The sequence below is a fragment of the Bos javanicus genome, chromosome 15 (assembly GCF_032452875.1).
Source record: "Bos javanicus breed banteng chromosome 15, ARS-OSU_banteng_1.0, whole genome shotgun sequence".
NCBI lineage: Eukaryota > Metazoa > Chordata > Mammalia > Artiodactyla > Bovidae > Bos > Bos javanicus.
Window position 1 is genome coordinate 76,893,127 of NC_083882.1, and position 26,962 is coordinate 76,920,088.

At 56.6% G+C, this 26,962-nt stretch overlaps 2 protein-coding genes across 4 annotated transcripts; one reads left to right on the top strand and one right to left on the bottom strand.

The window, feature by feature from the left end:
* Positions 1–900: 900 nt before the first annotated feature.
* Positions 901–20,844, bottom strand: ARHGAP1 (Rho GTPase activating protein 1). Of its 3 annotated transcripts, none has more exons than XM_061381361.1 (13): positions 20,793–20,844; positions 16,481–16,662; positions 16,133–16,228; positions 9,525–9,612; positions 5,333–5,464; positions 4,880–4,966; positions 4,589–4,687; positions 3,842–3,949; positions 3,686–3,762; positions 3,430–3,507; positions 2,973–3,101; positions 2,692–2,795; positions 901–2,549 (listed from the first exon to the last, which is right to left on the bottom strand). In XM_061381361.1, exons 2-13 carry the CDS (start codon positions 16,611–16,613, stop codon positions 2,361–2,363), a joined length of 1,320 nt encoding a protein of 439 aa, XP_061237345.1. In that variant the 5' UTR covers positions 16,614–16,662; positions 20,793–20,844; the 3' UTR covers positions 901–2,360. The 3 variants fall into 3 exon arrangements, with proteins under 3 accessions (XP_061237345.1, XP_061237343.1, XP_061237344.1); XM_061381359.1 differs by lacking the exon at positions 20,793–20,844 and adding an exon at positions 20,391–20,514; XM_061381360.1 differs by lacking the exon at positions 20,793–20,844 and adding an exon at positions 20,391–20,494 and having other exon boundaries at positions 16,481–16,680.
* ZNF408 (zinc finger protein 408) lies at positions 20,584–26,340 on the top strand. The gene is made up of 5 exons (XM_061381341.1): positions 20,584–20,949; positions 21,236–21,513; positions 22,395–22,456; positions 22,680–22,939; positions 24,020–26,340. Exons 1-5 carry the CDS (start codon positions 20,901–20,903, stop codon positions 25,528–25,530), a joined length of 2,160 nt encoding a protein of 719 aa, XP_061237325.1. The 5' UTR covers positions 20,584–20,900; the 3' UTR covers positions 25,531–26,340.
* Positions 26,341–26,962: the final 622 nt, after the last annotated feature.

Genomic DNA, 26,962 nt, shown 5'->3' on the forward strand with positions numbered 1-26,962 from the left:
TGGACACAGCCAAGCTCTCCGGCTGAGGGAAGTATGGGGAGGACCACAGTGGTCAGGAGGCGAGGGCTCCAACCCGGGCTGCTACCAGAGGGTGGGCCTGTCACTTCATTTGTCTGCGACATGACCATCACCCCAGTGTCCACCGGGCACTCATTCTGTTATGCCGTGTGTACATTATGGTTGGCCCTTGCACCTGTGGGTTCCACATCTGAGAGCTCCCCCAAACTTGGATAGAGAAATATTTGGAAAAAGGAAATTCCAGAAAGTTCCAAGAAGCAAAACTTGAATCTGCTGCATGTTCGAAACTATTTACATGGCGTTTACATTGTATTAGGTATTCTAAGTAATCCAGAAATGATTTAAAGAAAAGATGTATGGAGGTTATATTGCAACTACTGTGCCACTTTATATATGGGACTCACGCACCCTTAGATTTTGGTATCTCGGGGTGGGGGTGGCTGGAACACATCCCCCACATCTAGAAAGGACAACTGTATTTCTGATCTTCTGAGACACGAAGCGACAGTCTCAGTGGTGGGACCAGTTGCATGACAATTACCAGTCAGAGCTGGTTGCGAGTGATGGAACCAGGATTCAAACCCCGGTCTGACTCCAGAGCTCGTGCTGTGGTCCACCACAGTCCGCTCTGTTTGGGGGTTAATAGAGGTCCTGGTTAATAGGATATAGCGCTTGGGGGCCAGCTGGAATGCAACAGGTGCAGAAAGAATGGAAGGTAAGCCTGGAAGACAGAAAGCTGGCTTCATACCAGCAGGATGTGGAAAGGGTCAGACGGACGGGGCGGGGGCGTCCTGCGGCCCCTCTGCCCCTCTGCCACTACCCCACACTGCACCTCCCACCCGGTTCTGAGCCTCCATGCCCACTTCTATGATCAGCCAGATGCAAAGTTTTCCATCTCGATTTTTACTGAAATATAAAAAGTGCAAAGGTAAAATACACGATTGGTGCCAAGGAAGCCATTAAGCATGAATGTGAACGCTTGATTCACAGCACAGGTCCCCGCATCCCCAGGGTAAAGACTAGTGGTGAGGGCGGGGGACAGGAGAGAGACCAAACAGATCCACGAGGCTCCCCAGTAAATGGGATGGTGAGCAACACCTGATATACAAAGGAAGGTAGACAGCAGAAGCCTGGGCCTGGCCTGGAGACACAGTGGCTGGCAACAGCCACATCCGTCCTTGGGGGTCCTGACACGCCAGTGTCCTGGGGACAGAGCCCAGTGAGGTCAGGGCCCAGACCACGCCCAACTCGCAGATGGGGCAGGGCTGGTCAGTGAGGCCTCCACGGTGTGGGCTCTGACCAAGGCCTCAGGAAGGAGGTTCACCAGGAAGGGACAGCTGGAAAGAGGGGCCTCCGCCATTACCAGGTCCTGGGGGAGGCTGCTAGAACTTACCTGGCAGGGGCCAATCTAATCAGCAAAGTCTCTACCCAGCCCCTCCAGGAGTCCGCAACTGGAGGAAGGAACCACCAGCCATCTGAGGCCCTGAGTCAGCCAGCAGGGGCCCCCCTGTGCCTCCACAACAGACGAGGCCAAGGATCTGTCCAACTGGGGAGGGAGGAGAGGCAAGGCGGGGCATGGGCGGGGCGCTGCTGGTCACCGGTCTGACCGGACCCTAGGGGACTGCCAGGCTGAGAGTGGGGCTTCTCTTCTGAACAGAGGCAGGGACGCAGCCCTGTCACCCAAGCTCCCAGTCCTGGCAGGAGAACCAGGGGGGGGTGAGGACGCCCTGGGGGGCAGTACCATCTGGGAAAGGCGGACCCAGGATGTGCGGAAGAGAAGGCCGCTGTGGGACTCCAGCCTGCTGTCCGTTCACTGTGGAAGTGCCAAAGGCTGAGCCGTAAGAGGGAAGATGACAGGAACAGGGTGCTGTCATCTGGGTGCTCCCTGCACCCAGACAGGGAGGAGCCTCAGCAGGGCCAGTCCAACCAGCTTAGCCTTTCTTTCCCCAGCAGGCAGAAGGGGGAGGACCAGCCCCGGCTACCAGCCCAGCCGGCAGTGATTCTGGCATCTCCAGTTGCCAGGGAGAGAGGCAGGAGGAAGCAGGGAAGTGGCTGCTGGAGCCAGCTCCACAGAGCCTCGCAGGAGCCAGGGACCCAAGGAGGCAGTGAGAAGAATAAGGCGAAGAGACAAGGTCTTGTGGTTACAGTGAGGCCTCAGGGCCGGCCAGGTGGGCCAGCCAGAAAGGGAGGAGGAGCTGTCTGGGGGTGGGCTCCAGCTTCCCTCTCCTAGGGGACTCAGAGCCCCTTTTCCGGGCAGGATCCCCTGGCTCCGGTAAGGCTGAAGCCAGGAGGGAGAGTCCAGAGTGGGGGCTGCCGGAGCAGGGGGCGGGCGGGGCGGGCACTCAGAGCCCCTTGGCATCGGGGCTAGGAAAGAGCTCCCCTTGGTGATCCAAGAGGAACTTAGTGAAGGTGTTGATGGGATTAATAGCCTTGAGGGTGATGGCGGCGTCCTTGGCCCATAGCAGGTTAGGGCCGAAGACGACGGCCAGGTTAGTGTTGGTCATCTTGTTCTGGTCAGAGAGGGCCGAGATCTGCGGGAGGAACGGCGGGGTTGGAGGGGGGAGCTGCAGCCGGAAACCACAGACCCCTGCCTCCCGCGCCGGCACCCAAGTCCAGGAGCAGCGCCCCCCACCCCCACTCCAGGGGAGCGGAGAGGCCGGCCCCCAGCCCTACCTGCACGAGGAAGGCAGTGAGGAAACGCAGCACCAGGTAGTTCTCCTCAGGCAGCGTCTGCAGGGCCTGCAGAGTGGCCTTCACCCTCTGACTCTCGTCGATGTCTGTGAGGAACGGGCGCCTGGGTCACACGGGCCCATGGCCAGACTGGTTCAGGAAGCCCCATCAGAAGGCTTCGAGTGAGACCCCCAAACAGACTTTTCCTGGGCGGACAGGCGCGCTCTGAGGCCAGCTGCGACCCCACCCTGCGGACGCTGGGGAGGGAAGAGGGGGCCACTCACTGAGGAAGCCCACCACGTGCGAGTAGAGGTCAAAGGTGAGCAGGGGCTCGGGGAGCTCGCGGAGGAAGGTCTTGAGGATGACAGCCGGCAGGTGCAACTCGTTGTACTGCTCGAAGTCCACAGACAACCCTGGAGACGCGAGGGCGGGGCGCGGAAAGGCGCTGGGCGGGGCCCGGAGCCCAGCAGCCAATCCTGGCCGGCCCCTTGATCACAAGCCCCGGCTCCCACGAGACAGGGGCACAGGGCCGGCTGTCTGCCGAGTGGGGCCCCTGAACACACACCACGGCAGTTCCTCGCCTCCCTCCAGAAACCTCATCTAGGAGGAAGTGGGTCTGGGACAAGCAGGCAGGAGTGAGACCCGTGTAATCATACCAAATGCCAAAAAAACCACACACACACACACACACACGATCTGCACCGGCCCTCGGGGTTCAGCACATCTCTGGGGGCCACTCACCCATGTTGTACTTGTGCTGAACTTCCCGGACAACCTGGGTGTTGGCCGACCTCCGGAAAATCCCCTCAGTGGTGAGAGCTGGCAAACGGCCAGGCCTGGTGAGTCTCAGAGCTCTGGGGCGCCGTGTGGAATCCCCCAACCCCTTCCGCGCACCTTGGGCTTCCCATCCGGGTCAGGGCGGGTACTGGTGCACGTGGGACCCCACCCAGCCCTGCCCCGCAGCTCCCCGAGGGCGGAGGGTGCGCCGGGCACTCACCGTGGGCCCGCAGGTAGGCAACGGTCTCCCGCAGCACAAGCGGAATGGGCTGCTGCTCTGGGTTCTTCTCCCGAAGCCTGTGGGCACGAGGTTGTGAGGGCCCTGCCGCCCTCCCCGCCCCGGATGCCAGCCCCACCCCACCTTTCGCGTACTCACTGCTGTAAGGAGACCCCGAACTGCTGGTTGGGCAGAGGGGGCCGTGGTGGCATGGGCTTGGGGGCGGTCGCGGGGCTCTTCTGTGTAGACTTGAGGAAGTCGTCATACCTAAGGGAGCAGTGGGGAGGGTCGGGCCCCTGACCTGGGTGGGCGGTCACTATGGCAACTCTTGTGTGTCAGACACTGGGCTGCCTTACATGGGTGACCTCATACAGTCCTCCAACCAACCCAGCTTTGCCCAGGAGCAAGTGAAGACTTCAAAAAGACTCATCACACGCAGGGAGCTGAGCTCCCCCTGTCAGACTGCAGCTTCCCACTGGCTCTCTGTTTTACACAAGGTGTGTCTGTATCTCAGGGCTACTCTCTCACCTGTCCACCCCTCCCCCTCCCCTACTCTGTCCACCAGGGAGGAAGGCTCCTGGGTGAGGGAGCTGTACTGTGCACACAGAGTGTATTCACGTGGCCGTACAACAGAAAGGAGCACAACATTGTAAAGCAATTACACGCCACTTAAAACTAAAAAAAAAAAAAAAGATTCAGTGACATAGCTTCTCAGCGGCAGATATGGGACCTGAACTCGCTCACTCTGACCCCAGGTACTGCCTCTTTCTCATTACATCTGCGTCCTCGGTGTATCCGGGGGGTCTCAAGGCTGCTTCTCCCCTTGGCCGGCACGCTCTCCCCACACAGGCATGACCTGCATGTAGAGTGCCCGCTGGGCACACACAGCCCCAGTCCCGGCCTCACTTGAGCACTTGGCGGGGGATCCCCAGTTGCTCCAGCTTCACATGCTCGCTCAGCTCGCTCAGGTAATTCACGTAGAAGATCTTCTGCCCGAACTTGAAGCTGTCGGTGGGACAGAACACATGTGGGTCCAGGGCGGGCTGGCTCCAGCAGGCCTCCATGCACTCTCAGCGGCCCACCCGGGTCAGGCAGAGGCCTGACCAGTCTGTCCCCAGGATGGGTGGCTTCCTGGGGACCTGCTTCACAGCACACAGTGGGGCATGAGAGACCAGGGCCCGCCCTGGCCCCACACACCTGATGATGGGCTTAAAGAGGATGAGCAGGGTCTTGATGAACATGGTGGGGTGCACGATGTACAGGGCCTTGATGTTCTTCTTGTACCTGCAGAGACAGAACAGGCGCTCAGGGGACAGGCAGAGCTGGGCCTTGATGTGCGCTTCCTGACTCGATGACTCGAGGTAGGCCTGCCAGGTTAAGTGCCACTGCGGCCCTATTTTACACATTAGAAAACAGGCTCGGAGAGCTTAAGGAGCATGAAAGGTCATGGAGGGAGTCAGCAGAGAAACTGGGATTCAAGCCCAGGCCGTTCCAAGTTGGGAGTCTTAGTGTTCCGTCTACCCAGGTCGGGGGGCACCTGCCTCCCCCGGGGCATGGAATACACACTCCTGCCCAAGCAGAGGGCAGCCCAGCATAGGGCAGAGGTGCTGGCCCCCAGGCCCTGGAGCTTCCCCCGAGGCCCCCACCCACTTGCGGTCAAACTCCCGGTAGGCATCCCGGAGCCAGCTGAAGGAGGGCTTGTTGTCGCTGGTGAGGCCGTGGTGTAGGTAGAGCAGCGTGTAGTCGCTCTCCACGTACTGGTCCAGGGTGTGCTTGAGGTACCTGCAAGGGACAGCCCCACTCAGGCCTGCTGTGTCCGCAGGGGAGGCCCGGGTAAGACAGACCCCGTGCCCCAAGAAGCTGCCCCCTCCGCCGCCCCCGCGGCCTGCCCGGTCTATTCTGGCTGCACCACTGGTCACCATGTTGTGGTGGACGAGGAACAGCCGGGCTGGGCGAGGAATAACAGTAGCAACAACAGTTCTCCTGAGCACTGACCAGAAGTCAGGAGACCAGGACTCCTACTGGAGCCACCTCACATACCTCCAGTCAAAATGGTAACAGTCTTTCCCCTCACGGGACTGCTGTGAGTCAATGATGATGGCGGTCACCATTTGTCAGGATTAAGCTTTCAGTGTCTACCGAGCACTTGGCATACACTATCTCACGCCTTCCTCATTATAATGGAGGCTGACACTATTCCCCTCTTACAAGTGACAGCAGTGAGGCTCAGAGAGGTCAAGCTTGTGGGAGAGCCTGGAGGTGAACTGACTCCCAAGTTTGGCCATGTTGACCATGGGACAGGTCTGCCTTTTACACCTGCTGGGCTGGCTGCGGAGCACTGTAAAAGGGGATCAGAGTGGACAGAGGACCTTCTCTCCTGCTCCAGTGTTTTTTCTGGACAGCTTGTGGACCAAGGACCCACAGTTCAAGTTCCCAATCCTCACAGCACAATACCTACTATCTAATACAAACACACAGGTGGCTGCTGGGCTCATCTGAGGTGGGGAAGTAGGAAGTGAATGAATATGAATTCCAGAGAGGGAGAGGAGCCCTGGGGAAAACCCTTGTCCTGCCTGGCCTACAGCTCCCAGGTCCCAGGAGGAACGCTGCTCCATGTGGGGAGGCTAAGGGCTTCCAAGGAGACGCAGGGAAGGAGGAAAGGAGCCGGGAAAAGTGGCCAAGGATGGGACTAAGTGCCCAGACACAATCTGACCTAACCCAGAGAGGATAACCTGAATGCTGGTCCACGGGTGCCCGGCTGGGACAGCACTGGTGGGCATGTGAGGTGCCTGATGCCGGACTGATTATCTTAATTCTGATCATCATCACTGCCCAATAATTTACCCCTTATACACACTGAGCACTTGGCAAAAAAAGCTGTCACATAAAAAGAGGGCATCTTGCAACTGTAAAACAGCAAAAGTTAGGGGCTTCCCTGGTGGTCCAGTGGTCAAGACTCAGAGCGTCCGCTGCAAGGGGCATGGCTTCAATCCCTGGTGGGGGAACTAAGAGCCTGTGTGCCGCACGATTGATTTATTTACAAAGACAAGTGAAACAGCAAAGGTCGTAGTGAAAATACACTCATCCTTTGATAAATGTTATGACATTTGGGAGGGCAGTGAAGTGGTGTTTATCAGAAGCTATAAAATGTTCATACTGTTTGACCTGGTAAAAATGTGTCCAGGAATTTATCCCAAGGAACTACTCAGAGATGGACAGAAGTGTTTTAATAAAAGTCTGTTCATTATAGCCTGTTTTATAATGGGGGGGAAAATGAGCAGCAAACTCAGTGTCCAAGAGTAGGGAATTGGTTAAATAAATCACAGGACACCCATAAATAGAATGCCCCACAGGATGTTTCTGCAGACAGAACCAATCTGTGAAGCCTGATGTAAGAACAGTGGTTACACTGGGGCAGTGACTGGAAGAGCAAAGAGAGGTTTGTGGGTGTGGATGACTTGGGTGTATTTAATTTTTGAAAATTCATCAAGTAGTGTACATAATGTGCTTGCTTTCCTGGACACATATATATCGATAACAATTTTTTAAAAGGATGTCCTTGAGGAATGTCTAATGCTCAGAAGATAAAAACATTATGTAATACATAAAACTGACTATAGAGTCCAATACATGTTACAGAAAAAAAAATAGGACGTGAAATATTACCAGTGGTTTTTCTCTCTAGGTGGTGGGTTTATGGGACATTTTATTGCTCTCTGTACTTCTTCTTAATTGCTATCTACATTTTTCTAAATTCTTGAAATCTGTGATACAGATGGATACAATAGCATTTCATGTATATTTTCTTACCTAAGGCCCACACCAACCTGGTGAAGTGAGCACAATTCTTATTTTTATAGGGCTCAGGAGAGACCTGACCCAAGCACACAGCTAGTTAATGGCAGGGCTGGAGTTTCATTGGTCTTCTGCATCCAAGCTTCAGGCACTTTCTGTTTCAACCCCCCAGATCTGACTGGACAGCTGGGAAAAGCCAAGCCTGAGATAATCAGGCTGGAAACAAGATGACAGGACTGATGCGAGATGAAAGGTTTCCTTGCCAGGCTGGGTGGAGGTGGTAAGACAGGATGGGTGTCTTCCTGGGTAAGACAGAGGGCTTCCGAAAGCCCCCGAGTAGGGGGCAGCCTTACTCGGCAAGCTGGCTCCTGAAAATTGGGTGCTTTCCCACCTTCCTCCTCTGACTTCCTCCCACTCAGACCATCATTCGGCCAGGAGTCTGTCCCATGCCTTGCCAGATGCTGAGATAAAACCAGAGAGGAGGGCATGTGAGTCAGCCCCCCTCAGGCAGGGGTCCCTGGCCTGTTCCTGGCTGGGCCGCAGGACAGGCCCGGGCAAGGCTCTGCCTGCCTGCGCGGCTCAGGAGCCCCAGGAGGAGGGCTCCAGAGACTAGAGGGAAAGCAGTCATATAGGACTGCAGAGACGCGGCCCGGCCCTGGCTCACAGGACTGCAGAGACTGTATGCCGCCACCCCCGCCCCGCCCCCACGCCTTTCTGCTGCAGCAGCCCCAGACTGTCCCTGACCCCACACCAGCCCCTCCACATACACAACCGTTCAGGACCCCCAAAGAGCTGGTAAGGGCAGGGCAGATATTCTCAACCGAGCGGAGTGCTTTGAAGTGGTCGGGAAAGGAGTACAAGATGGGAATCTGTGCACACACGGAGAAGGAGCCTCAGGAGGAAGGCAGCTATGGCCTTGCCTCCACGGGTCCTGCACACACGCGCTGTGGGCCCAGCGCACGCCTGGTGGGGGCCCAAGGACCCACACTTATCAGAACAGAGCCTGTCAAACTTCTGCTTTCAATCAGCCTTCGAACTTGCCCCCGGAGATTTCCAGACCAACCAGAGCTATTTCATCCATTTCGCTATCAGAACCCACATACGTACAGAAGTCATTTCACCAGATGTGGCACAAAATACAATTAATGGTAATTATTCATGTAAATGGTGAACAACTGTAACCGCCTCAGACTGATCATCATCTTAATCAGGCCTCATGTTTGGACAGTATCTGACTTTTCAAAGTATTTTCCCAAGCAGTATCTCACTCCTCCTAGGAACAAGGGCTGTATCATCCCCTAAGAAAAGTGAAAAGAAGCTGGAAGAGATGAAGACACTTGCCAAGGTCACGCAGATGGCTTCCAGGACTAGAAACCAGGTCTGATTCCTAGCCCACCCCACAGATGTCAAATGGCTCGCTGAGGAGCTGCAGCTCGTGACGCCTGTGCGCCCTGGAGCCCGTGGTCCGCAGTAAGAGAAGCCCCGGCAAAGAGAAGCCCTCGCTCACTGCAACTGGAGAAAAGCCCGCACGGCAACGAAGACCCAGCACAGTCGAACTTCAATAAAATTATTAAAATAAAAAAACAGGGCTTCCCTGATGGCTCAGTGGTAAAGGATGCACCTACCAATGCAGGTTGCACACCTGGTCTGGGAAGATCCCAGATGCCACGGAGCAACTGAGCCCGTGTGCCGCAACCACTGAGCCTGTGCTCTAGAGCCGGGAGCCGCAGGTACTGAGCCCACGTGCTGCAACTGCTGAAGCCCGAGCATCCTGGAACCCGTGCTCCGCCACAACAGAAGCCACTGCAATGAGGAGCCCCCGCGCTTGACACAGAGAAAAGCCTGTGCAGCAGCCAAGACCCGGCGCAGCCAAGGACAGATAAACAAAGTGAGACAACCGGCTCGGCAGAAGAGGGGAGGCCTTGAGGGAGGTGGCTGGCTCGGTGCTCCCAGGGCAGGAAGGGGCAGGAAGAAAAACGGCCTCGCAGCAGGAGAGATCCGGGCACGCGGCCCACCACTGCCCCCCCCACCCTCCGTGGGCACTCACCCCAGGAGCTTGCTGTGGTCCAGCTGGTGGCTCGGGGGCATTCGGCAGGCACTGAACACAATGATCTTCCGCCCGTACTTGTCATCTCCTAGGTGTGGAGAAAGACAGAAGACAGTAAGTGTGTGATCAGCCATGAGCAGTCAGGCGAGGATCTGAAAGGGGCCAGGCCTGGAGACCCGTGCCGTTTAGCTCGGGGGCCGTGCAGACAGACCTCTGTGCAGCTGCCTGCACTCGAGGGCACGTCACTGAAGAAAGAAGGACAGGGTGCTCTCAGGGTTGCTGACCCGGGGTATAAAAAATACAATATGACTTTCTGAAGAGTCACGCCTGATGGAAAACAACCCAAATGTCCATCAGAGGATGGGTGGATAAAGAAGATGTGGTGTCTCTGTGCAGTGGACTGCTGCTTGGCAATAAAAAGGCAGGGAGCATGCATGCCACATTGTGAGTGAACCTTGACACCAGGGTGCTAAGTGAAAGAACCTGAATGGAAACATGCTGTTTGGTCCCACTTCTATGAGCTATGTAGGTCAATTTGTAGCAAAGGAAAGCAAGTCAGTGGTTACAGGTGCTGGGAGGAAGGGAGACTAGGGCCTGACGCTCGTGGTTATGGGGGTGGCACGGGTGAAGCTGCGGACGAAACGATGGAGCTAGACTGAGGCAGTGGTTGTGCAACAGTGAGAACGTGCTGCTGCTGCGGAGTCGCGTCAGTCGTGTCCGACTCTGCGACCCCACAGACGGCAGCCACCAGGCTCCCCCGTCCCTGGGATTCTCCAGGCCAGAACACTGGAGTGGGCTGCCATTTCCTTCTCCAGTGCATGAAAGTGAAAAGTGAAAGTGAAGTCGCTCAGTCGTGTCCGACCCTCAGTGACCCCATGGACTGCAGCCCACCAGGCTCCTCCGTCCATGGGATTTTCTAGGCAAGAGTACTGGAGTGGGGTGCCATTGCCTTCTCCAGAGACTGTACTAAACACCACCAAATTAAACACTTTAAAACCGTTAATTTTACATTATGTAAATTTCACCATAACTAAAGAAAACAAAACAAGTCACAGCCGCCAAAGCAACTGCCACACATCATCTTATAATTCCACGCTTATCCCAGAAGCACCCGCTCTGAACAGCCTGTATGTGAAAAACTTCTTGGAGCCACCTTCTCAGAAAGCCTGGAGCCACCGAGGAAATCAGTCTGATGACTTAATAGTTATGTCTTTGTCTTGACTACTAACAGCACTTTCTGATTTTTACTATCAGAACTATTGGCCACAGTTGATTGATCTCTGGACATTTCTACAAATCATTTCTTTCTCCTTAAGGATATTCTAAAGAACGTGGAGTTCGAAGGAGTTTATGATGCTTTGGAAAAGCGCTCATGGTGTCCCTGAGGGATGTCTGTCCAAAATGAGTCACTATTTCATGGTCTGACCATCTGGCCTTGTCATGAAGCCGGGGAGCTTCTGAGACATGAGACAGCCTCCCAAGGTGAGATGCTCTTCCAGGGTGTGGACCAGGGACCCCAAACAAAGCCGGGTGGGGATAAGGCTCGGCCCCCATGCCCCATGTCCCAGGGCCCTTCCCTTCATCTTTAGCCTCACACTCTCCAGAGTCACAGACCACACTCACCTAATGCCCCTCCTGCAGAGGCAAATAAAAAGCCATTTACACAGCCCACATGGCCTGTCTGCCTCTCACCTCTGAGGACTAAGGGATTCCTTGACACCTTACTACTGAGTGTTCTCCATGTTTAATGAACCATGGTCTTCATGATCCTTCTGGTCAGTGACTTAACCCAGGACTCAGTGCTTTGCCAACGCTCTGCCCTTCTGCTCAAGGCTGAGGCAGGCTTCTGGAATGTGGGCGGCATGGCCTCAGTCCCTGCTGGTGCTCTGGCTTGAGCCTGCACCTCCCAGGCTCCTAGGAGTCCGACTATCATGTCCAGCCTCTGGATCAACCCCTCCAACAATCCCATCTCCACTCAGAACACTGCCAAGCCTCTGTTGGCCCTGAAAGGTGCTAGCCAGGGCCCTCCCAGAATTTCCTGGATCAGGTTTCCCATCAGGCCCAGAGACTGGTTCCATTCTTCTTTCTAAACTGCCCCAACTTCCAGCTGTGGAGAATTAGAAACATCTACCTGCGCCTGTCTCTCCTGCCTTGACTCCCCTTTCCTCCTGAACCCCATCCTGAGCTGTGTAAAAGCCCCTCAGAAAGGCTCACAGGACTATCCAGGCTTGGCCCCATATCCCCCCGTGGCAGGCTCACACTCCACACGCTTTCAGGCCAGTGCACGGCAGGCGGCTTCAGCATCTGCCTCTCATGCCAGACAGACAGGACTTCCACCAGGCAATTCTGCTCCTCTCCACTATCTCCTCTGAACCCTTAAGACTCGTCCCAAGCAGAAGCCTGTGTCTCTCCTCCTTCCCTGGGGCAGGCCAGGGGCAATTCCCCGCGTGAACTGTCACCCGTCTTTGTCACGACGATTTGACTCTCCTGTATAACTGTCTTCGTGTCTGTCTCTTCTGGGGGTGATGAGCAGCTCACAGACAGGTGCCACCGTGTCAGTCTTTGAATGTCCAGGGCTGGTCCAGAGCCCAGCAACGTGACGGGGATTCAGGAAGCGCCGGTCGCCTGGCACAGGTCAGCCCGGCACAGTTCTATTTCTGAGTTTGCTCACAGTGCTATCTGGGTTATGAGACTGCTCTAGGCAGTTTCCCAAAGCGCAGGGCAGACTTTCTCCAGACTTCACAAGCCGAGATCCTTCTGCAAGCGTTCCTGAGGAGGAGACGGTGCCGCTCCATCCAGCAGGTCTATTTTGAAGGAGCAGGTGTCACCTGTTCTCCTTCCCAGCCTGGCCCAGATCCTGAGGCGCTGGGTTCCTTCGCGGCCAGCGGCGGGTGGCTCTGCTGCCTGCTCTGATTCACTTCCCACTGACTCCGACAGAAGGAAGAGCAGGCTGGCAGGGGGCAAGGACGAAGGTTAGACTTGTGTACAGTCGGGAGCTTAATAACCCCTCGGCCTCCTACTACGAGCCTGTGGCTGGGGGAGGGGGGAGGGGGAACGCATCATCTCTCTACTCTTCTCTGAATAGAGGAAACACCCAGGGTGCAGGGGGAATGCTGGGAGGAGCATCGAGGATTCTGAAAGACTGTCATCACTGCCTTCCAACAGTAAGGTAACCCTCACTGGCTGGTGAGTGCAGCAGACCCAGGTTCGATCCCTGGACCAGGAAGATCCCCTAGAGAAGGGAATGGCTACCCACTCCAGTATTCTTGCCTGGAGAATTCCACGGACAGTGGAGCCTGGTGGGCGGCAGCCCATGGGGTTGCAAAGAGTTGGACGCGGCTGAGTGACTGACACACACACACTGGCTGGCAGACTTGAGGACTCTGGCAGGGCGGGAGGTCTGAGCTCACAGGGCCCTGGGATTTAAAGAGCTGGTAACAGGTTAAGCAAGCCACTGAGGCGAGAGGCCAGAGGCCTGTGGTTCCACCACTCAGCTGCCCCAGCACCTTGTAAATGGGACACTGGATCCTGAACCGGGGTTCCACCAATGGGCACCCACCAACGCCATGATGTTAGAGAAAAGATATTACCAGTCCATGCGTGTGTTTTCTGCAAAAGAGGGCCATACCTTTCATATCCCCAAGGAGGCCGCCTGACCACTTCAAGAACCACGTCACTGGACTGTATGATCCGTGAAAGAAGGAGTGTACATTTTTCCTCAATGAATCCTCAATGCTGACTACTGGGCTTGTTCCAAAGTAAATGTTTTACAAATGCAAGTGAAGTCAGGATGGGGATGAGGGACAAAGTCGGGGGTAGGGGGGCGGTCAGGGAGAGACTGGGTGGCAAGAATCTCAGAGCAGCAAGGAACAAGACATGGGTAAGCCCCAGGCCCAGGGCCTGCCCTCTCCTCCTTGGAGTGGAGCCCCAGCTGCCCAAGTCCTGGGTAGCTCGGGCATCTGCCAGTAGGCAGGGTAACTGCTCCTCCAAGGCGCATGCATAAAAAAGGCCTGGGAGTCCCCTCTTGATCTCAGAACAGACTTCTACCCTGGAGACTGAAGGGAAAGAAGAAGCTGTGTCCCCAGAGCACTGAGGGAGAGGGCTCAGAGGGCGGGCCGGGCACTTGTGGAACAGCGCCAGGAAAAGACCAGCCGCCTGAGAATGAAACCTCTGCCTTCCCCAGACACCGATCAGGAACTTCCCAGGGGAACCTGGGGGCTAGTCAGCCACAGCGCGCCTCCTCCAGCAGGCATTCCGGATGGGCCGGACCAGCACCCTCCCACAACCTGAGAGCAGGCAGCCGAGGAGGTGAGGTGGGAGCTGGGGCACGTTTGCACAAAGGTTAAACTGCCGGCGATTCTGCAAGCCAGCTGCCATCACTGTTGGTGGCTTGAAATCTGCTATTGGCAGGTAGAAACTGAAAATGCTACAAATAGTACAGTAACAGTTTTTGGGTTTTTTTTTCCTTTCTGGAGGACCAACTATTAAACATTTACCAGCACGCCACTGGAAAGAACCCATGTGGACCAGTCAGCTTTGACTGTGGAGCATGCCAGCAAGGACAACGGAGGACTGCAGAGGAGCTGGGGACGTAACGCACTGCCCCTTGCAGGAGGGGCTCCAAGGCCAGGAAACGACTCCCTGGACGTTGCCATAGTCTTCATCAAACAACTCTTGCTCGGGCAGTGCCAATCTGAACGCCTCTCAGCACTCAGAGAGGCACACGCACGGGGGATGCCCCCCGAGAGGGGCCCCGAGCCAGCACTCAGGCCAGGCCATGGCTCCCAAGCAGCCCCAAGACCCGCCGTGGACAGGGCCTCCTCCCTCCTCTGGGGCACCGTGCCCTTGGGGCTCTGCACGTGTCCCCGCACAGCTCCCACGCTGTCAAACCTCCTATAATCCTCTGTGATCTCCACCTGGCCCCCACCGGCACCACCAGCTCCCAGCTCCTGGGAGTGGGGCTGCAATTAAGCTGGCCCCACCTGGCTTCCACCAAGAGCCCTTCTTGATCCACAGCCCAGAGAAGGCCAAGCACGGAGAGCCAGCAACACACCTACCTGGCTGGGCCCCCTCAGGCTCATCACACCCTGGAGAGACAGAAACAAGTTGCCGCTCGGCTCTCGAGGGTCACATCCGTGGCGGGCTGGGGGCAGCCTACCCTGCTGTGCCGGTGAGTTGGGCACATGCGCCAGGAGGAGGTCAGGAGACAGACTCCTTCACATCAGACACTCCCAACCAGGTCCATCTCCTGGAGCGGGGAAAATTCTAAACCTTCAAGGGACCCTCCTGTGCTCAGGGCAGGACCAGATCACTAAAGAACTCTTGGCCTTGCTTAAGTAGGGCTGAGAGAGGCCACCACCAAGTTCTCTAAACCAGACCAGGGTAGGCGTCAGGGACATCGATGCCAAGGAAACTCCTTGAAACGTTAGGGACAACCCTCTCAACTTCCCCACCCCTCCCCGAGCCCAGCATTCAGGAGAGATGGGGCTCCCTGCCCCTTCCCTGTGGCCAGATGCCTCCAGGTACCCCTCGGCCAGCAAGGTGCAGGGCTCCGGGGGCCACAAGCCATCTGGCTCCCTTAGTCCACCCCAAGACCTCAGAGCAGGGCCATGCTGTCACCCTGCTTACAGCTGAAGGAAAGACAAAGGATCCTACAGTTTCAATTTCCTCCTTCAGCAGGAGGACCTTAAGGGCAGAAACCAGGTCATCAACGTCTCTGCTTCCTCCCTGCTGCAGGGGTCTTCTGGGCCCCGTGTTATGAACAGCAGGGTGGGCACTCACTGAGGCCAAGACTCTAGGGGGCCTCCACACCTGTTCTTAGCAGGTAGGACATGTGTGGGGAACCCGATGCCCCAGGAGTCACGTGGCTCCTAATTCCCGCAAGGAGGCTCTGCCATTCCAGACTTCCTTAGAGTTGGGGTTTCCCCAGAGGGACTGCCACCTCCCTGGGATTCCTCGGAATTCCTGGGGTAGCAAAGTTGACCTGAGGCAAAGGGCAGGGAGCCGCATGAACACGTGTTCAGGGCCAACTATGTTCTGGCTGTGGGCCAGGCCCTGACATACATTCATTGCCGTCATCATCTCAGCAACCTTGTGAGGAGGAAAGGCGCTCAGAGGCAGACCTGGGAATCACACCCAGGGCTTTCAGCATGCCTCCCACACGCCATCCGCCAACGGAGACCAGGTCACAGGTCGGGAGGTGGTTGTGGGTGACCAGACCCAGCGGCCCTCACAACTGAGTCTGCTTGTTGAAAGAATGCGAAGTGCAGGGAGCTCGGCTTGGTGCCCTGCCGTGGCCGAGAGGGGCGAGGTGGGTCTGGGGGGCGGAGGGAGGTCCGAGAGGGAGGGGGTGTGTGTATACACATGCACTGATGGCCGATTTCTGTGGCTGTATGGCAGAAACCAGCGCAACACTGTAAAGCGATCATCCTCCGATTAAAAAACAAAAAACAAAAATAAAGTGAACTTGAAAAGAAAAAAAAAATGGTACATGGAACCGGAAGAGCTCCCCAGTCAGGGGTCATGCCTGGCCCTCCCCTGCAGCCCCTTGCCCTCAGGCAGAAGGGGCTGGCTTCCTTAAGTGTGGGCTGGGGGGCAGGGGCGCTCACCTGCCACCTCCACGATCTGGTGCCGGGCGATGTCGTAGTAAGGGTCATCCCACTTCAGGTGTGTGACAGGCTCTGGGGAGCTGCTCTTGGAGTCATCTGAGGAACACGGCAAAGTCAGGGGATGAGCCGGGGGCTGCGCTAACGTCCCCCTCTGAGATTCGTGCTCTCTGGCCCTTTCCCAGGTAAGGCCTGTGCCCCAGCCCCACCCTCATCTGATTTGACCTGCTCTGATGGGGGCTGATCTGTTTGCCCCCACCTCGTCCTCCCAGGGTCTTCCTTCCACAGGAAGTGCGGGGGAGTCTCCCCTTCTAAGGCACCCAAAGGCTGCTGACATTGGGCTGCGCCCACCTGACTTGGGAAAGTCGGGCATTTCGTCTGAGGGCCAGTTCTTCTCATCGATGGAAGCTAGCTTCAGCTGGTTCAGAGCCTGGCTGGGGTCATCCAAGGTCAGGTCGTCCTGCAGCTCTGAGAGCGGGTCCATGGCCAAGCCTGCACCTCACAGCTCCACACGGCAGAACCCACAGAGAACCCTGAGAGACAGAAGGGAGCTGGCTGCTCAGTGAGACACTCTCTTCACCCATGTCTTCTACGGCAAGCCCTCCGGCCCCCACTCTTTGCTCCCCTGTTCTGTCCCTGTTCCTCAACATCTCTCCCCCGTGCCAAGAGCGCCACGGAGTGCCTGGCTTTCCTGGCTCCATGGTTTTCTGGCACGCTGTCAGGAAAGGCAGCTGGGGCAACAGAGGGCACGGCTCAGTGCCCACCGTCAGGCCCCTCCAGCTGGATGTGGAAGGGCTGCGCCACACCCTGCACTGCCCATTGCCCCGCTGGGTCAGCCTTGCCATCCCAGCTGCGGAGGGTCGAGGCCCGTGCCCCTCTCCTCCAGGGTCACAGGGCACGGACGCCTCCCAGACCCCAGTAGTTATGGGGAAAAGATTGCGCAAGAATCTAAGGAGCACAGGGTTGCTCCAGATCCCTGCCTGAAATGGGTCAGCTGTGGTCCTGGGAGCAGGAGGTGGCCAGAGGCAAAGGAAAAAGGCCACAGCCACGGGGCCCAGCTGGGTTTGCCCCAGAACAGGATCGAGCAGCAGGAAATGCAATCTGCCTGCCAGTCACCGCGGACAATCTGCAGGCTCCTGGAGGCTCCCAAGCCCACTCTACTCTGTGGGGCCCTCCTGATGCTGGTTTCAGACCACCTTAAGGATCGGAGGGTACAGGTGGGGGAGGAGGAAGCCCACGATACCCAGAGTGCAGAGACCCGGGAGGTGGAGACTAGCAGAGCGGCTGCCACAGGCGGGCAGGGAGAAGAGCCAGCTCCGACGCTGGGTCTGCTCGCGTCTGGGGTCTGGCCTTAGGGACGCGGCTGCATGCAGCCTGGAGGCAGCACCTTCTGCCCTCGGCCCTGACGAGAAGTTCACCCCTTCTGCCTTCACCAGCTCACCAGATGTGTGAGGGAGGGGAGTTTTAATTCAACCCATTCGGCCAACCCCGCAGGAGAGGCTGCTCTAAGTCCACTGCATTCCTGGAGCCCCGAAAAATGACATATATGGTCAGAGACTCAGCAGGGCAGATAAGGAGTGCAGACAAGACCCAGACGCGGGTAGGGGAGAAGAGGCGAGAACTGTGGGCCCAGATCCAGACCCTGGACACCTCTGAGCAACATGACAACCTCCTGTGCACGTCTTGGCAAAGATTCTGGATGGCAAACCAGCAGCTCCCTACTTCCTTATGTAGCAACAGACTAGCAACAACTACCCTGTTACCAGAGCAACCACACTGCTTCAGTGGTAAAAGCTCTTTGAAGGTCTGAAGCCAAAACTGAGCTGCCAAACAACTCCCCTGCCCCACCCAAAAAACACACACCACTTCTTTTTCTTCTTCTTCCTGTCCTCTGGCCTTACCTGCTACCCTTATTCACTGCTTATCACCAGAGCAAAAGTCCCTTTCCACAAACACAAGAAAGATGTCCTTTCTTGTTTGGGAATGCATTTCTCCCACTGAGTGCCGCTGTACCCCTCACCCCAGCTCCCCATTCCGTTTCGACCCTCCAACACCTAATTCAGGAATAAGCATTGCCCCAGCATTCAGCCAGGAGGCTGTGAAGGCTCCCCCAGGGAGACCCCTCTCGCCAGGTAACAGGGACAGAATGCAGCTCACAGGAACCCTCTCCAGGCCTGAGCCTTCTCTCCATCCCTTCTGCTGGGTTATTGCCCAGACACCAAGAGTTCCTTCAGCCCTGCCCCCAGCTGTTCCAGAGAAGTCTTCCTGCTCACGGTGGGTATTTGATGCTGTGAAAAAGGCATGGGATGAGATACACCAAGACCTGGGCCATAGAGCTGTGTGGGTCACAAAATGCTGAGCAAGTCCTCTTCCTATCTAGGCCTAATTTCCTCATCTACAGAAGTGAAGGTTCCTCCTAGAAATATAATTGTCCAGTGTTCTAAAATACTTATGCTAAAGTGGACAACAGGATTAGAAGAAACAGCTGGGAGTTGAAGTATGTATGAGGGAGGGAAAGGGACACTTTCTCAAAGGGAGATGAGCTTAACCCCACCTCTTCCAGTAACTGTCGCATTTTGCCAGTTCTTCCAAACTGACCCCTCCCCTGCCCCATAACCTCCTTTTCCAGCACAACTAATCATTCTTGTTTCCCCCTCCCAGCCAGTCCGGCCTCTCTCATCACTTTCCAACCAACAGCTCTTGCCCAAGTGAGCCCAGAAGCTCAGCTCCCATTCAGTGGGAGGGGAAGGGAAGCTAGTACAGGGAAATTGGAACATAAAATAGTGGAAAAGAAGTATCCTGGCTGCCCAAGACTCCTGTCACTTACAAGTCCTGCACCACTCTGCAAAACACTCTTTTTGTTGTTATTTAGTCACTCAGTCATGTCCGACTCTTTTGTGACCCCACCAGGCTCCTCTGTCCATGGGGATTCTCCAGGCAAGAATACTGGAATGGGTTGCCATTTCCTTCTCCAGAGGATCTTCCCAACCCGGAGATGGAACCCATATCTCCTGCATTGCAGGTGGATTTTTTACCACTGAGCGACCTGCGAAGCCTTTACTTTCAGAGTAAATTTTCCCTTCTCAGTTGGTAAAATGTTGAACTTTACAAAAATCTTCAAGAATCATTTTAGGCAGAAGTCCTGGAGCTCTCTGAAATTCTGGAGAAATTAGTGGCTTTTTCGCTCAGCAAAATCAGCACATGCGTGAAATCTTGCATGAAATTTAAGGGATTCACAGGCCCTGTTTAAGAAAGCCTGCCTGACCTACTCAAAATTACATTTGGCACAGAGTAGATGCTCAGTTATTTTTTTGAGTAACAGAACAAGTCAATTTGTATCCTAAGAGGAAAAGGGAACCAACCATCCATGAGCTGGATACAAATTATTTTTTCACAACAGCACCAGTGAGGTTATGTAAAACAAGAGAGGTATGTAAAACCCATTACAGTTTGAGAAACCTCTATGGGGTCGCACGGAGTCGGACACGACTGAAGCGACTTAGCAGCAGCAGCAGCAGCACCACCAGAAAAAAAAAAAAATAATAAGGCAATTGCTTAGGGTCATACAGCAAAGTCAAGATTCTAATCCATGTCTACCTTAAGGTGGTCCCTTTGTGCAGGTCAATTCCTTCAATACTTCTCTAAGGGACTGTTATTCAAGCGATTCTCAAAGTTCTACAAAAAGGGCAAAGTAAAGCTTCTTCCCTAATCTCCTCCGTGGATAACTGGAATAAACAACATGAAATCGTATTCTCTGGCGTTGGGATCGCCCTCCTAGGTGGGACTCCAGAACTGTGAAAATGCAAATCTCACAACACAGCGGCAAAACTTCCAACTACAATCACATCTGCACAGAAACTCATGGTTTACCAAACCTGGCTTGGGTTTAAGTATCCCATGTCACGAATACGAAAATGTAATTTGCCGAGAAATGGCAAAGGTGGAATACTTCTTCCCCCAAACCTCTTGGTCTTCGTGCTTGCCCAGCTGGGACCAGGGAGACTTCCCCTTCCCACGAGCTTGCTCGATGACAGCCAGCGAGGCGGCCAGGAACGAGGAAGTAAAGTCCTCTCACTTCAGATCCGAGTGAAGCAAAGCCCGCGCAGCGGGAAGGCCAGGTTCCCAGGCCCCACTCCATCCTCGGTCCCTTCCGCGGTTCTGCTCCGATCCTCCCCATCCGAACCCCCTTCCTTCAGAAGATCTGACCGGTCCCTTTCCTGCCCCCGTCACCCCCAGGGAGACCCAGCACCCCGCAGCTCACCGTGGAGGGGCACCGCTCTCCCTGCCACGCCTGTCAAAGATCTGCAAACATCCGGCTCTTCTGTCTCACGGGGAACCGCCCCCTCCCAGTCCCTTCAGTCCCCAGCCACTTCCGCCACACCTCCAACCCACTTCCGACCTGCCGCCGGGTCCCAACGGGGCCTTCGCGGAAGCTCCTCCCCTTCCGTACGTGCCTGAGTACGTGCCCGCCAGGAGGAGGAACAGTGTCACTGTCCCAGTGGTCCCGACCGGGGGAAGCGCCTAGAACAATTAGTTCCTCTTTACCGGATACTCAGATCCCCGGGGGGACCTCCCGAATTCTAAGCTCGTATTGTCCTCGGACAGAGATTGGCCTCACCAAGTACTCCCAAACCCCCGGTCCTGTGCACCCGTGAGGTCTTACTCTTTGGATTCTTTCCCGAAAGGGAATTTGGATGTCCGTGACGGTTCCTCAGGGGGAAGCTGAGAAGGCGAAGCTCACTTCCGGCGGAAGGAGGCTTTCTGACCCGGGATGGAGGCGACAGAGGAGCTGCTCTTGGGGAGGGGGAGACTGCAGTTAGGTGAGTGACCTGCGGGTGTTTCCGACCCTCCGCTCTGCTCTGGCAACCCCGGACGTTCTCTGGTCAACTCTTTCTTCCCTGACCGGTTTCATCCCGAGCCTGGCGTCCCCCTCCGGTGCCCTCCGAATAATCGCTGGGGCCTTAAGAGCCCTCAAAGCGGAGGGCTCTCTTGGAACCCTTAGAGATCCCTCAGACTCCTAAAGCCTAGCTGGACCTCGCGTTTCCTTCCTCACCCCACCTTTCGGCACCCCCACCACCTTTTGGGCCGCTTCCTCTCTCCCCGCAGCCCCCGATCCACGCCTGGGCCCGGAGTCGGGATGGAGCCCTCCCAGCGAAGGCTGTGCACCGGGACTCAAAGACGTCCTGCCCGGACCGACCCGAGCCATCCTCGCTCTGAAGAGCCTCCCCCGGGGCTTGGCCCTTGGCCCCTCACTCACCGCGGAGCAGCGCTTGGGGGTCTGGTGTGTCGGCGAGCCCTTGCAGCCGGGACTGCTCTGGGGGCCGCTGGAAGAGGGGTCTGTCTCCGAGCAGAAGGGAAATGGAGTGGAACCAAAGCGGAAGGAGGTATTGAGGGATAGGCGTCTCCTCATCGTGGTTGAAAATTAGACGTTTCCAGATAACGTTCCAGTTTGTTAGAAGGTGCAGAGTATTTCAAGAGATAGGAGGTGGTTTGTGCCCGGTCTCTCAGGGATTGTTTCCCCTCTCTTGTGGTAACTAAGGAGGTGCAAAAAGTTTTTAAAAGGTAGGTTAGTAGAGGGGACTGACGATCCAGTGGTTAAGACTCTCTGCTTCCACCGCAGGGGGCAGGGGTTTCATCCCTTATCCTCTGGGAACCAAGGTCCCACGTGCCACTGTGGCACTGCCGAAATGTAAAAAAGAAAAGAAAAGGTGGATTAGAGGAGTGTCAGTAGTCCCAAAAGTCAAGAGCAAAGGTTTTTGGAATTACAAAGCCATGGAGTTAAAGCCTTGTCATATAACTAGTTCTGTGCCGTGCCTCATTGAACTCATAGGTAAGTCTTACTGCTTGTGCTGTTCAGTTTAGTAATCCTCCACACGACTGAGCGGCTTCACTTTCACTTTTCACTTTCATGCATTGGAGAAGGAAAGGGCAACCCACTCCAGTGTTCTTGCCTGGAGAATCCCAGGGACAGGGGAGCCTCGTGGGCTGCCGTCTATGGGGTTGCCGAGTCTGACACGACTGAAGCGACTTAGCAGCAGCAGCCACACCTTGAGAGGAGGTGAGGGACAGTTTTTTGGTTTTGGCCTTTATTGAATGAAAACTCAAACAGCGTAGTCCTGGAGCAGCAGACCAGCGACCATTAACCTCCCAGGGACTTCATCTTAGATCTGTCTCAGGAAAGCTTCCATCAGGGTTTGTTGTTGTTGTTGGTTTCACCCTGGCCCCTCCAGCACGTGGGAGAAGGACTTTTATTGGTTTATTTCAGGACGTGTCACTAGGCTCATGGGGAGACGTGTGTGCTTGTGAGCAGAGTGCAGGCTGGACTAGGTAAGTTACAGGAGAGTGTGTAGTGGAGATGCTCCTCTGGGGCCTGGTGTAGTGGCAGGGGGTGGAGCCGGAAGTGGTCTGTAAGTCCCACCCAGGGATCTTTTGCAGTGAGTGTTCCCAGAGGCACCGGGTCCTCTAGGACTCAGACTGTCCAGGAGCTGGGGCTTTCAGGGAGGGCCGCTGGAAAGGGAGCTCCTGGGCTAGCCCGTGCTCTGCTTTGCAGTTTTGTGCAGCTGGGCAGGCTGGAGGGCGAGGGGAACGTGGCCCCGGTGCGGATCGGCGAGAGGCTGCACCTGCGGGTGTCCCGGCGCGTGCCGCCGGGCTTTGAGCTGCGGCTGTGGCCCCAGCTTCCCTCCGAGGGCCCGAGCCCCCCCCAGCCCAGGCTAGAGGAAGCGTCATCCGCAGCAGCGGTGACAGAAGTGGAGTCTGCCGTGCGACAGGAAGTGGCCTGCCCTGGGGAGGATGCAGTGGAACCTTGCCCAGGTATGTGCCAGATAAACGCTGGCTTCCCACGTTTTCACCTGAATTACCTGTGTTGATAAGATAAAGCAGAGCTCACGGTGTAAGCTGGCAGGGGAGAACAGTAGCTTTTCTGAGGGGAAAGGGCAAAGCCTGGATATTTGTTGAAATTTGAAAGTGTGGTATAAGGTGGATTTTCCAGTATGGGATAGGGGTGGGGTATGATCAGGCTTGGGTTAAGGATCATGACATAATGACAGGGGCTTAGGATCATGGAGGCAGCAAGACTAGAATTTTCAGGTGAGAGGTTTAAGGAGTTTGGGGATGTAAACTCACTGGCTGCTCTTTTTGATGAATAATGAGTCTTTTCCATGGAATGAACAGTATAGTTGACTCTTGAACAGCACAGGAGTTAGAGACATTGGCTCTCTCTGGGCAGTCAAAAATCTGAATACAACTTACAGTTAGACCTCCATATCCAAGGTTCCGTATCGGTGATTCTGCATTTATAGAGTCATCTACCCGTGACTACCTAGTGCTGTGGTTGAAATTTCTGTTGAAACAAATCCACGTATTAGTGGGCCGTGCAGTTCAGAGCTGTGTTGTTCAAGGGTCAGCTGTATAGATGTTTGCATGTTTTATCTTTCTGAGTTAAGTTTCCCAGAATAGTAGGGTTACCTGGATGAAGACAGCAAGCTGTGTGTAAAGTTCCCAATTTTCTTACTTTTTTTTTTCTGTCTGGGCTGGGGATGTGGGTTCCTTTATTTTCAGAGGAGCTAAATTGAGGAGGTGGTGGTCTCAGCTCATCAGAAATGCCTGCCTGTACCGAAAGGGAGCATGAGGGCACTCTGGGATGGCCTTCTCTAGGAATCACTCAGATGTCTAGAACACGGCGGTTCTCGGGAGAGTCTCCCCAGAAGGCCCCTGAGACTGGCCAGAAACAGAGCGCGTGGCTCATGCTCCAGGGAAGAGTCAGTGTCATGGCTCCCTCCGTGGTTCAGGGGCGGAGGAGGAGAAGATGTATTCTTAGAACTTCCTGGTGAGACCACCATGACCACCTGCTACCGTCTCTACTAAGCCCAGCGCCCTTCTCTTGCCTTGCAGATCCCGGTCACCAGTCACCCCCCAGCATCCAGGCAGAGAGTGTGGTGAGCCCTGGACTTACGCCCCAGCCCCAGCCCCCGGTTCCCAAGGAGAACCAGCCACTTGGCCCGCTGCCTGCAGATGACAGCGTGGACGAGGAGGACCCGCCCCAGACCCAGACGCCACCTGAGCCTCAGAGCAGCTCCGCTCCCCAGCAGGGCCCTGCGAGGGGTGAGGCCAGTTCCTCCTCTTCTGACAGGGCCCCCCAGCTGTGTGCTCACCTGGTCAAGAAGTTGCGGAGCCCCAGCGGTCAGCACCCACCCAGAGCGAAGACCTCAGAGCCCGGGGCCCAGGCGACTGGAGAGCCGCAGCGCCCTGGCTTCCCTGCACGCCTGCGGAGCCCCCCTGGCCCGGCGGGAGGCTCCCCAAAACAGGGCCGACGGTACCGCTGTGGGGAGTGCGGCAAGGCCTTCCTGCAGCTCTGCCACCTGAAGAAGCACACGTTCGTGCACACGGGCCACAAGCCCTTCCTTTGCACTGAGTGCGGCAAGAGCTACAGCTCAGAGGAGAGCTTCAGAGCCCACACGCTGGGCCACCGCGGCGTGCGGCCCTTCCCCTGCCCGCAGTGCGACAAGGCCTACGGCACCCGGCGGGACCTCAGAGAGCACCAGGTGGTCCACTCCGGCGCCCGGCCCTTCACCTGCGAGCAGTGTGGCAAGGCCTTCGCCCGCCGGCCCTCCCTGCGGCTGCACCGCAAGACGCACCAGGCGGCGGCGGCCCCCACCCCGTGCCCCTGCCCCGTGTGCGGGCGGCCTCTGGCCAGCCAGGGCTCGCTGCGGAACCACATGCGGCTGCACACGGGCGAGAAGCCCTTCCCGTGCCCACACTGCGGCCGTGCCTTCCGCCAGCGGGGCAGCCTGCGAGGGCACCTGCGGCTGCACACGGGGGAGCGCCCGTACCGCTGCCCGCACTGCGCCGACGCCTTCCCACAGCGGCCCGAGCTGCGGCGCCACCTCATCTCCCACACGGGCGAGGCCCACCTGTGCCCCGTGTGTGGGAAGGCGCTGCGGGACCCGCACACACTGCGCGCCCACGAGCGTCTGCACTCAGGGGAGAGGCCCTTCCCCTGCCCGCAGTGTGGCCGGGCGTACACGCTGGCCACCAAGCTGCGGCGCCACCTCAAATCCCACCTGGCCGACAAGCCCCACCGCTGCCCCACCTGCGGCATGGGCTACGCGCTCCTACAGAGCCTCAGGCGGCACCAGCTCAGCCACCAGCCCGGGGCGCCCGCCAGCCTGCCCTGCGAGCCGCCCGCCACATCCGAGCCCACCGTGGTGCTCCTGCAGGATGCAGGCAGCGAAGGGGACGGCACCCCGGCCCGGGACATCTTCGAGGTCACCATTTCCCAGAGCCAGGAGAAGTGCTTTGTGGCGCCTGGGGAGCCGGGCCCTGCCCCCGGCCTGGTGCTCATCCACAAGGACCTGGGCTTCAGCACCTGGGCGGAGGTGGTGGAGGTGGAGACGGGCAGCTGACAGCCTCGCCTTACCCCACAGAGCTCTGAGAGAGGCTCGGGTGTCTGAGCGTGGGTGTGCTTCCTCTCTGGGCTCCCGATAGAGGCCAGTCTGTGACAAGCAGGTCAGGGACTTCCCTTCCTGTTTCCAGACAACCACATTGTTCCCCAAGACCCTCAATAAGGTGAACCACTTACGGATCTTCTGTGAAGTTTTCCTGTCAGCCCACAGGGGGCTTGTTCTGCCCGCCTCCCTGGGAACTCCTCGAGGTGCCTGTTTGATCATTGCGGAGGTGGTCCTGCCTGGGCACGTAGTACCAGGTTCTGTCTCTCCCACCCAGCTCCCCGAGGGACGTCTGTGTACTTCTCTTTGGTCCTAAACAGGATGACTCTGAGGGTTAAAAGGCCAGAGAGACTTGGCTCACTGCTCACAAGTCTCTGGGTCAGACTGAAGGTTATTTTGGCAGCTTTTGTCCCTACCTAAGGGCTGTGAGGGTGGCTTTTGTTCTGTGCTGAGCTCACCAGGTGTCTGGGGCCAGGTCTGCACCTTCTGTGCATCTGGCCAAAGGCAACTCTGGAGGGAAAGAGCAAAGAACGAACATGTGTTTTGAATCAACACAGTGGGCCTGGCCTGCCCGAGTTGCTGGGGACGCGGCTGTGAATGAGGCACAGGCGGTGCGCTTTGCAGAGCACGGGTCTGCAGGAGCGAAGAGCACTGGAGGAGTTCAGGGAGCAGTGCTTCCCAGTGCTGTGAACCTGTTGAATGGGGTGGGTCAGCTTGGCATCAGGGAGGGCGCCCACAGGAGATGATAATAAACACCCTTCTTTGTGGGCCAGTCCGTTCTGTGAGTTTACTTATATAACCCTCACAGCAGTCCGGTGAGGTAAAGCGGAATGAAGAGCTTTCAGCATCCTGCCCAGAGTGACAGAGCTGAGATTCAAACCCATGGAGTCTGGCGCGGGAGTCAGGCTCTTGCCCTCCACGCTCTGCTGCCCTGCATTTCAGCTGCCATGTGGTGGATGAGTCGGTGCGGGGGAAGGTGGGCATGTGGGGAGCTGGTTGTGAAAATACCCTGGTGAGGGTCTGGGGCGTGAGCCCCTGAGACCAGCGTGGCTGGAACGGAACGAGGGGCGAAGAGGCAGGGCCAGCTCACGTGGGCCTTGCTTCGGGAGTTTGGAGTTTATTCTCAGGACGTTGAGGGGCTCTTTGAAGGGTGGTGAGCAGGGGGATGGGAGATTGGTATTTAAAGAAACCCCTGGAGAGGATGAGTGGGTGAGAGGCAGGTGTGGGAAGTCAGTGAGGTGGCGGGGAAAGTTGGCAGCAGTGGGAGTGGTCACTGACCGAGCAAACGGCGCGCTTCCTGTGTGCCGGGCGTCTGGGGTAGCAGTAACAACTGTTTCTGTAAAGAGCCAGGAAACAAATACATACCAGGTCACGGCCCTTGCAGCAAAGA

Excerpts from the sequence above, each read along its gene's own strand:
- ARHGAP1 (XM_061381361.1), bottom strand. The coding sequence starts at position 16,613 with ATGGACCCGCTCTCAGAGCTGCAGGACGACCTGACCTTGGATGACCCC. Across the intron at positions 3,508-3,685 it reads TGCCTACCTGCGGGCCCACG|CTCTCACCACTGAGGGGATT; the intron begins GTGAGTGCCCGG and ends GCCGTTTGCCAG. Across the intron at positions 2,550-2,691 it reads TCACTGCCTTCCTCGTGCAG|ATCTCGGCCCTCTCTGACCA; the intron begins GTAGGGCTGGGG and ends TTCCTCCCGCAG.
- ZNF408 (XM_061381341.1), top strand. The coding sequence starts at position 20,901 with ATGGAGGCGACAGAGGAGCTGCTCTTGGGGAGGGGGAGACTGCAGTTA. Across the intron at positions 20,950-21,235 it reads GAGGGGGAGACTGCAGTTAG|CCCCCGATCCACGCCTGGGC; the intron begins GTGAGTGACCTG and ends CTCTCCCCGCAG. Across the intron at positions 22,940-24,019 it reads TGCAGTGGAACCTTGCCCAG|ATCCCGGTCACCAGTCACCC; the intron begins GTATGTGCCAGA and ends CTTGCCTTGCAG.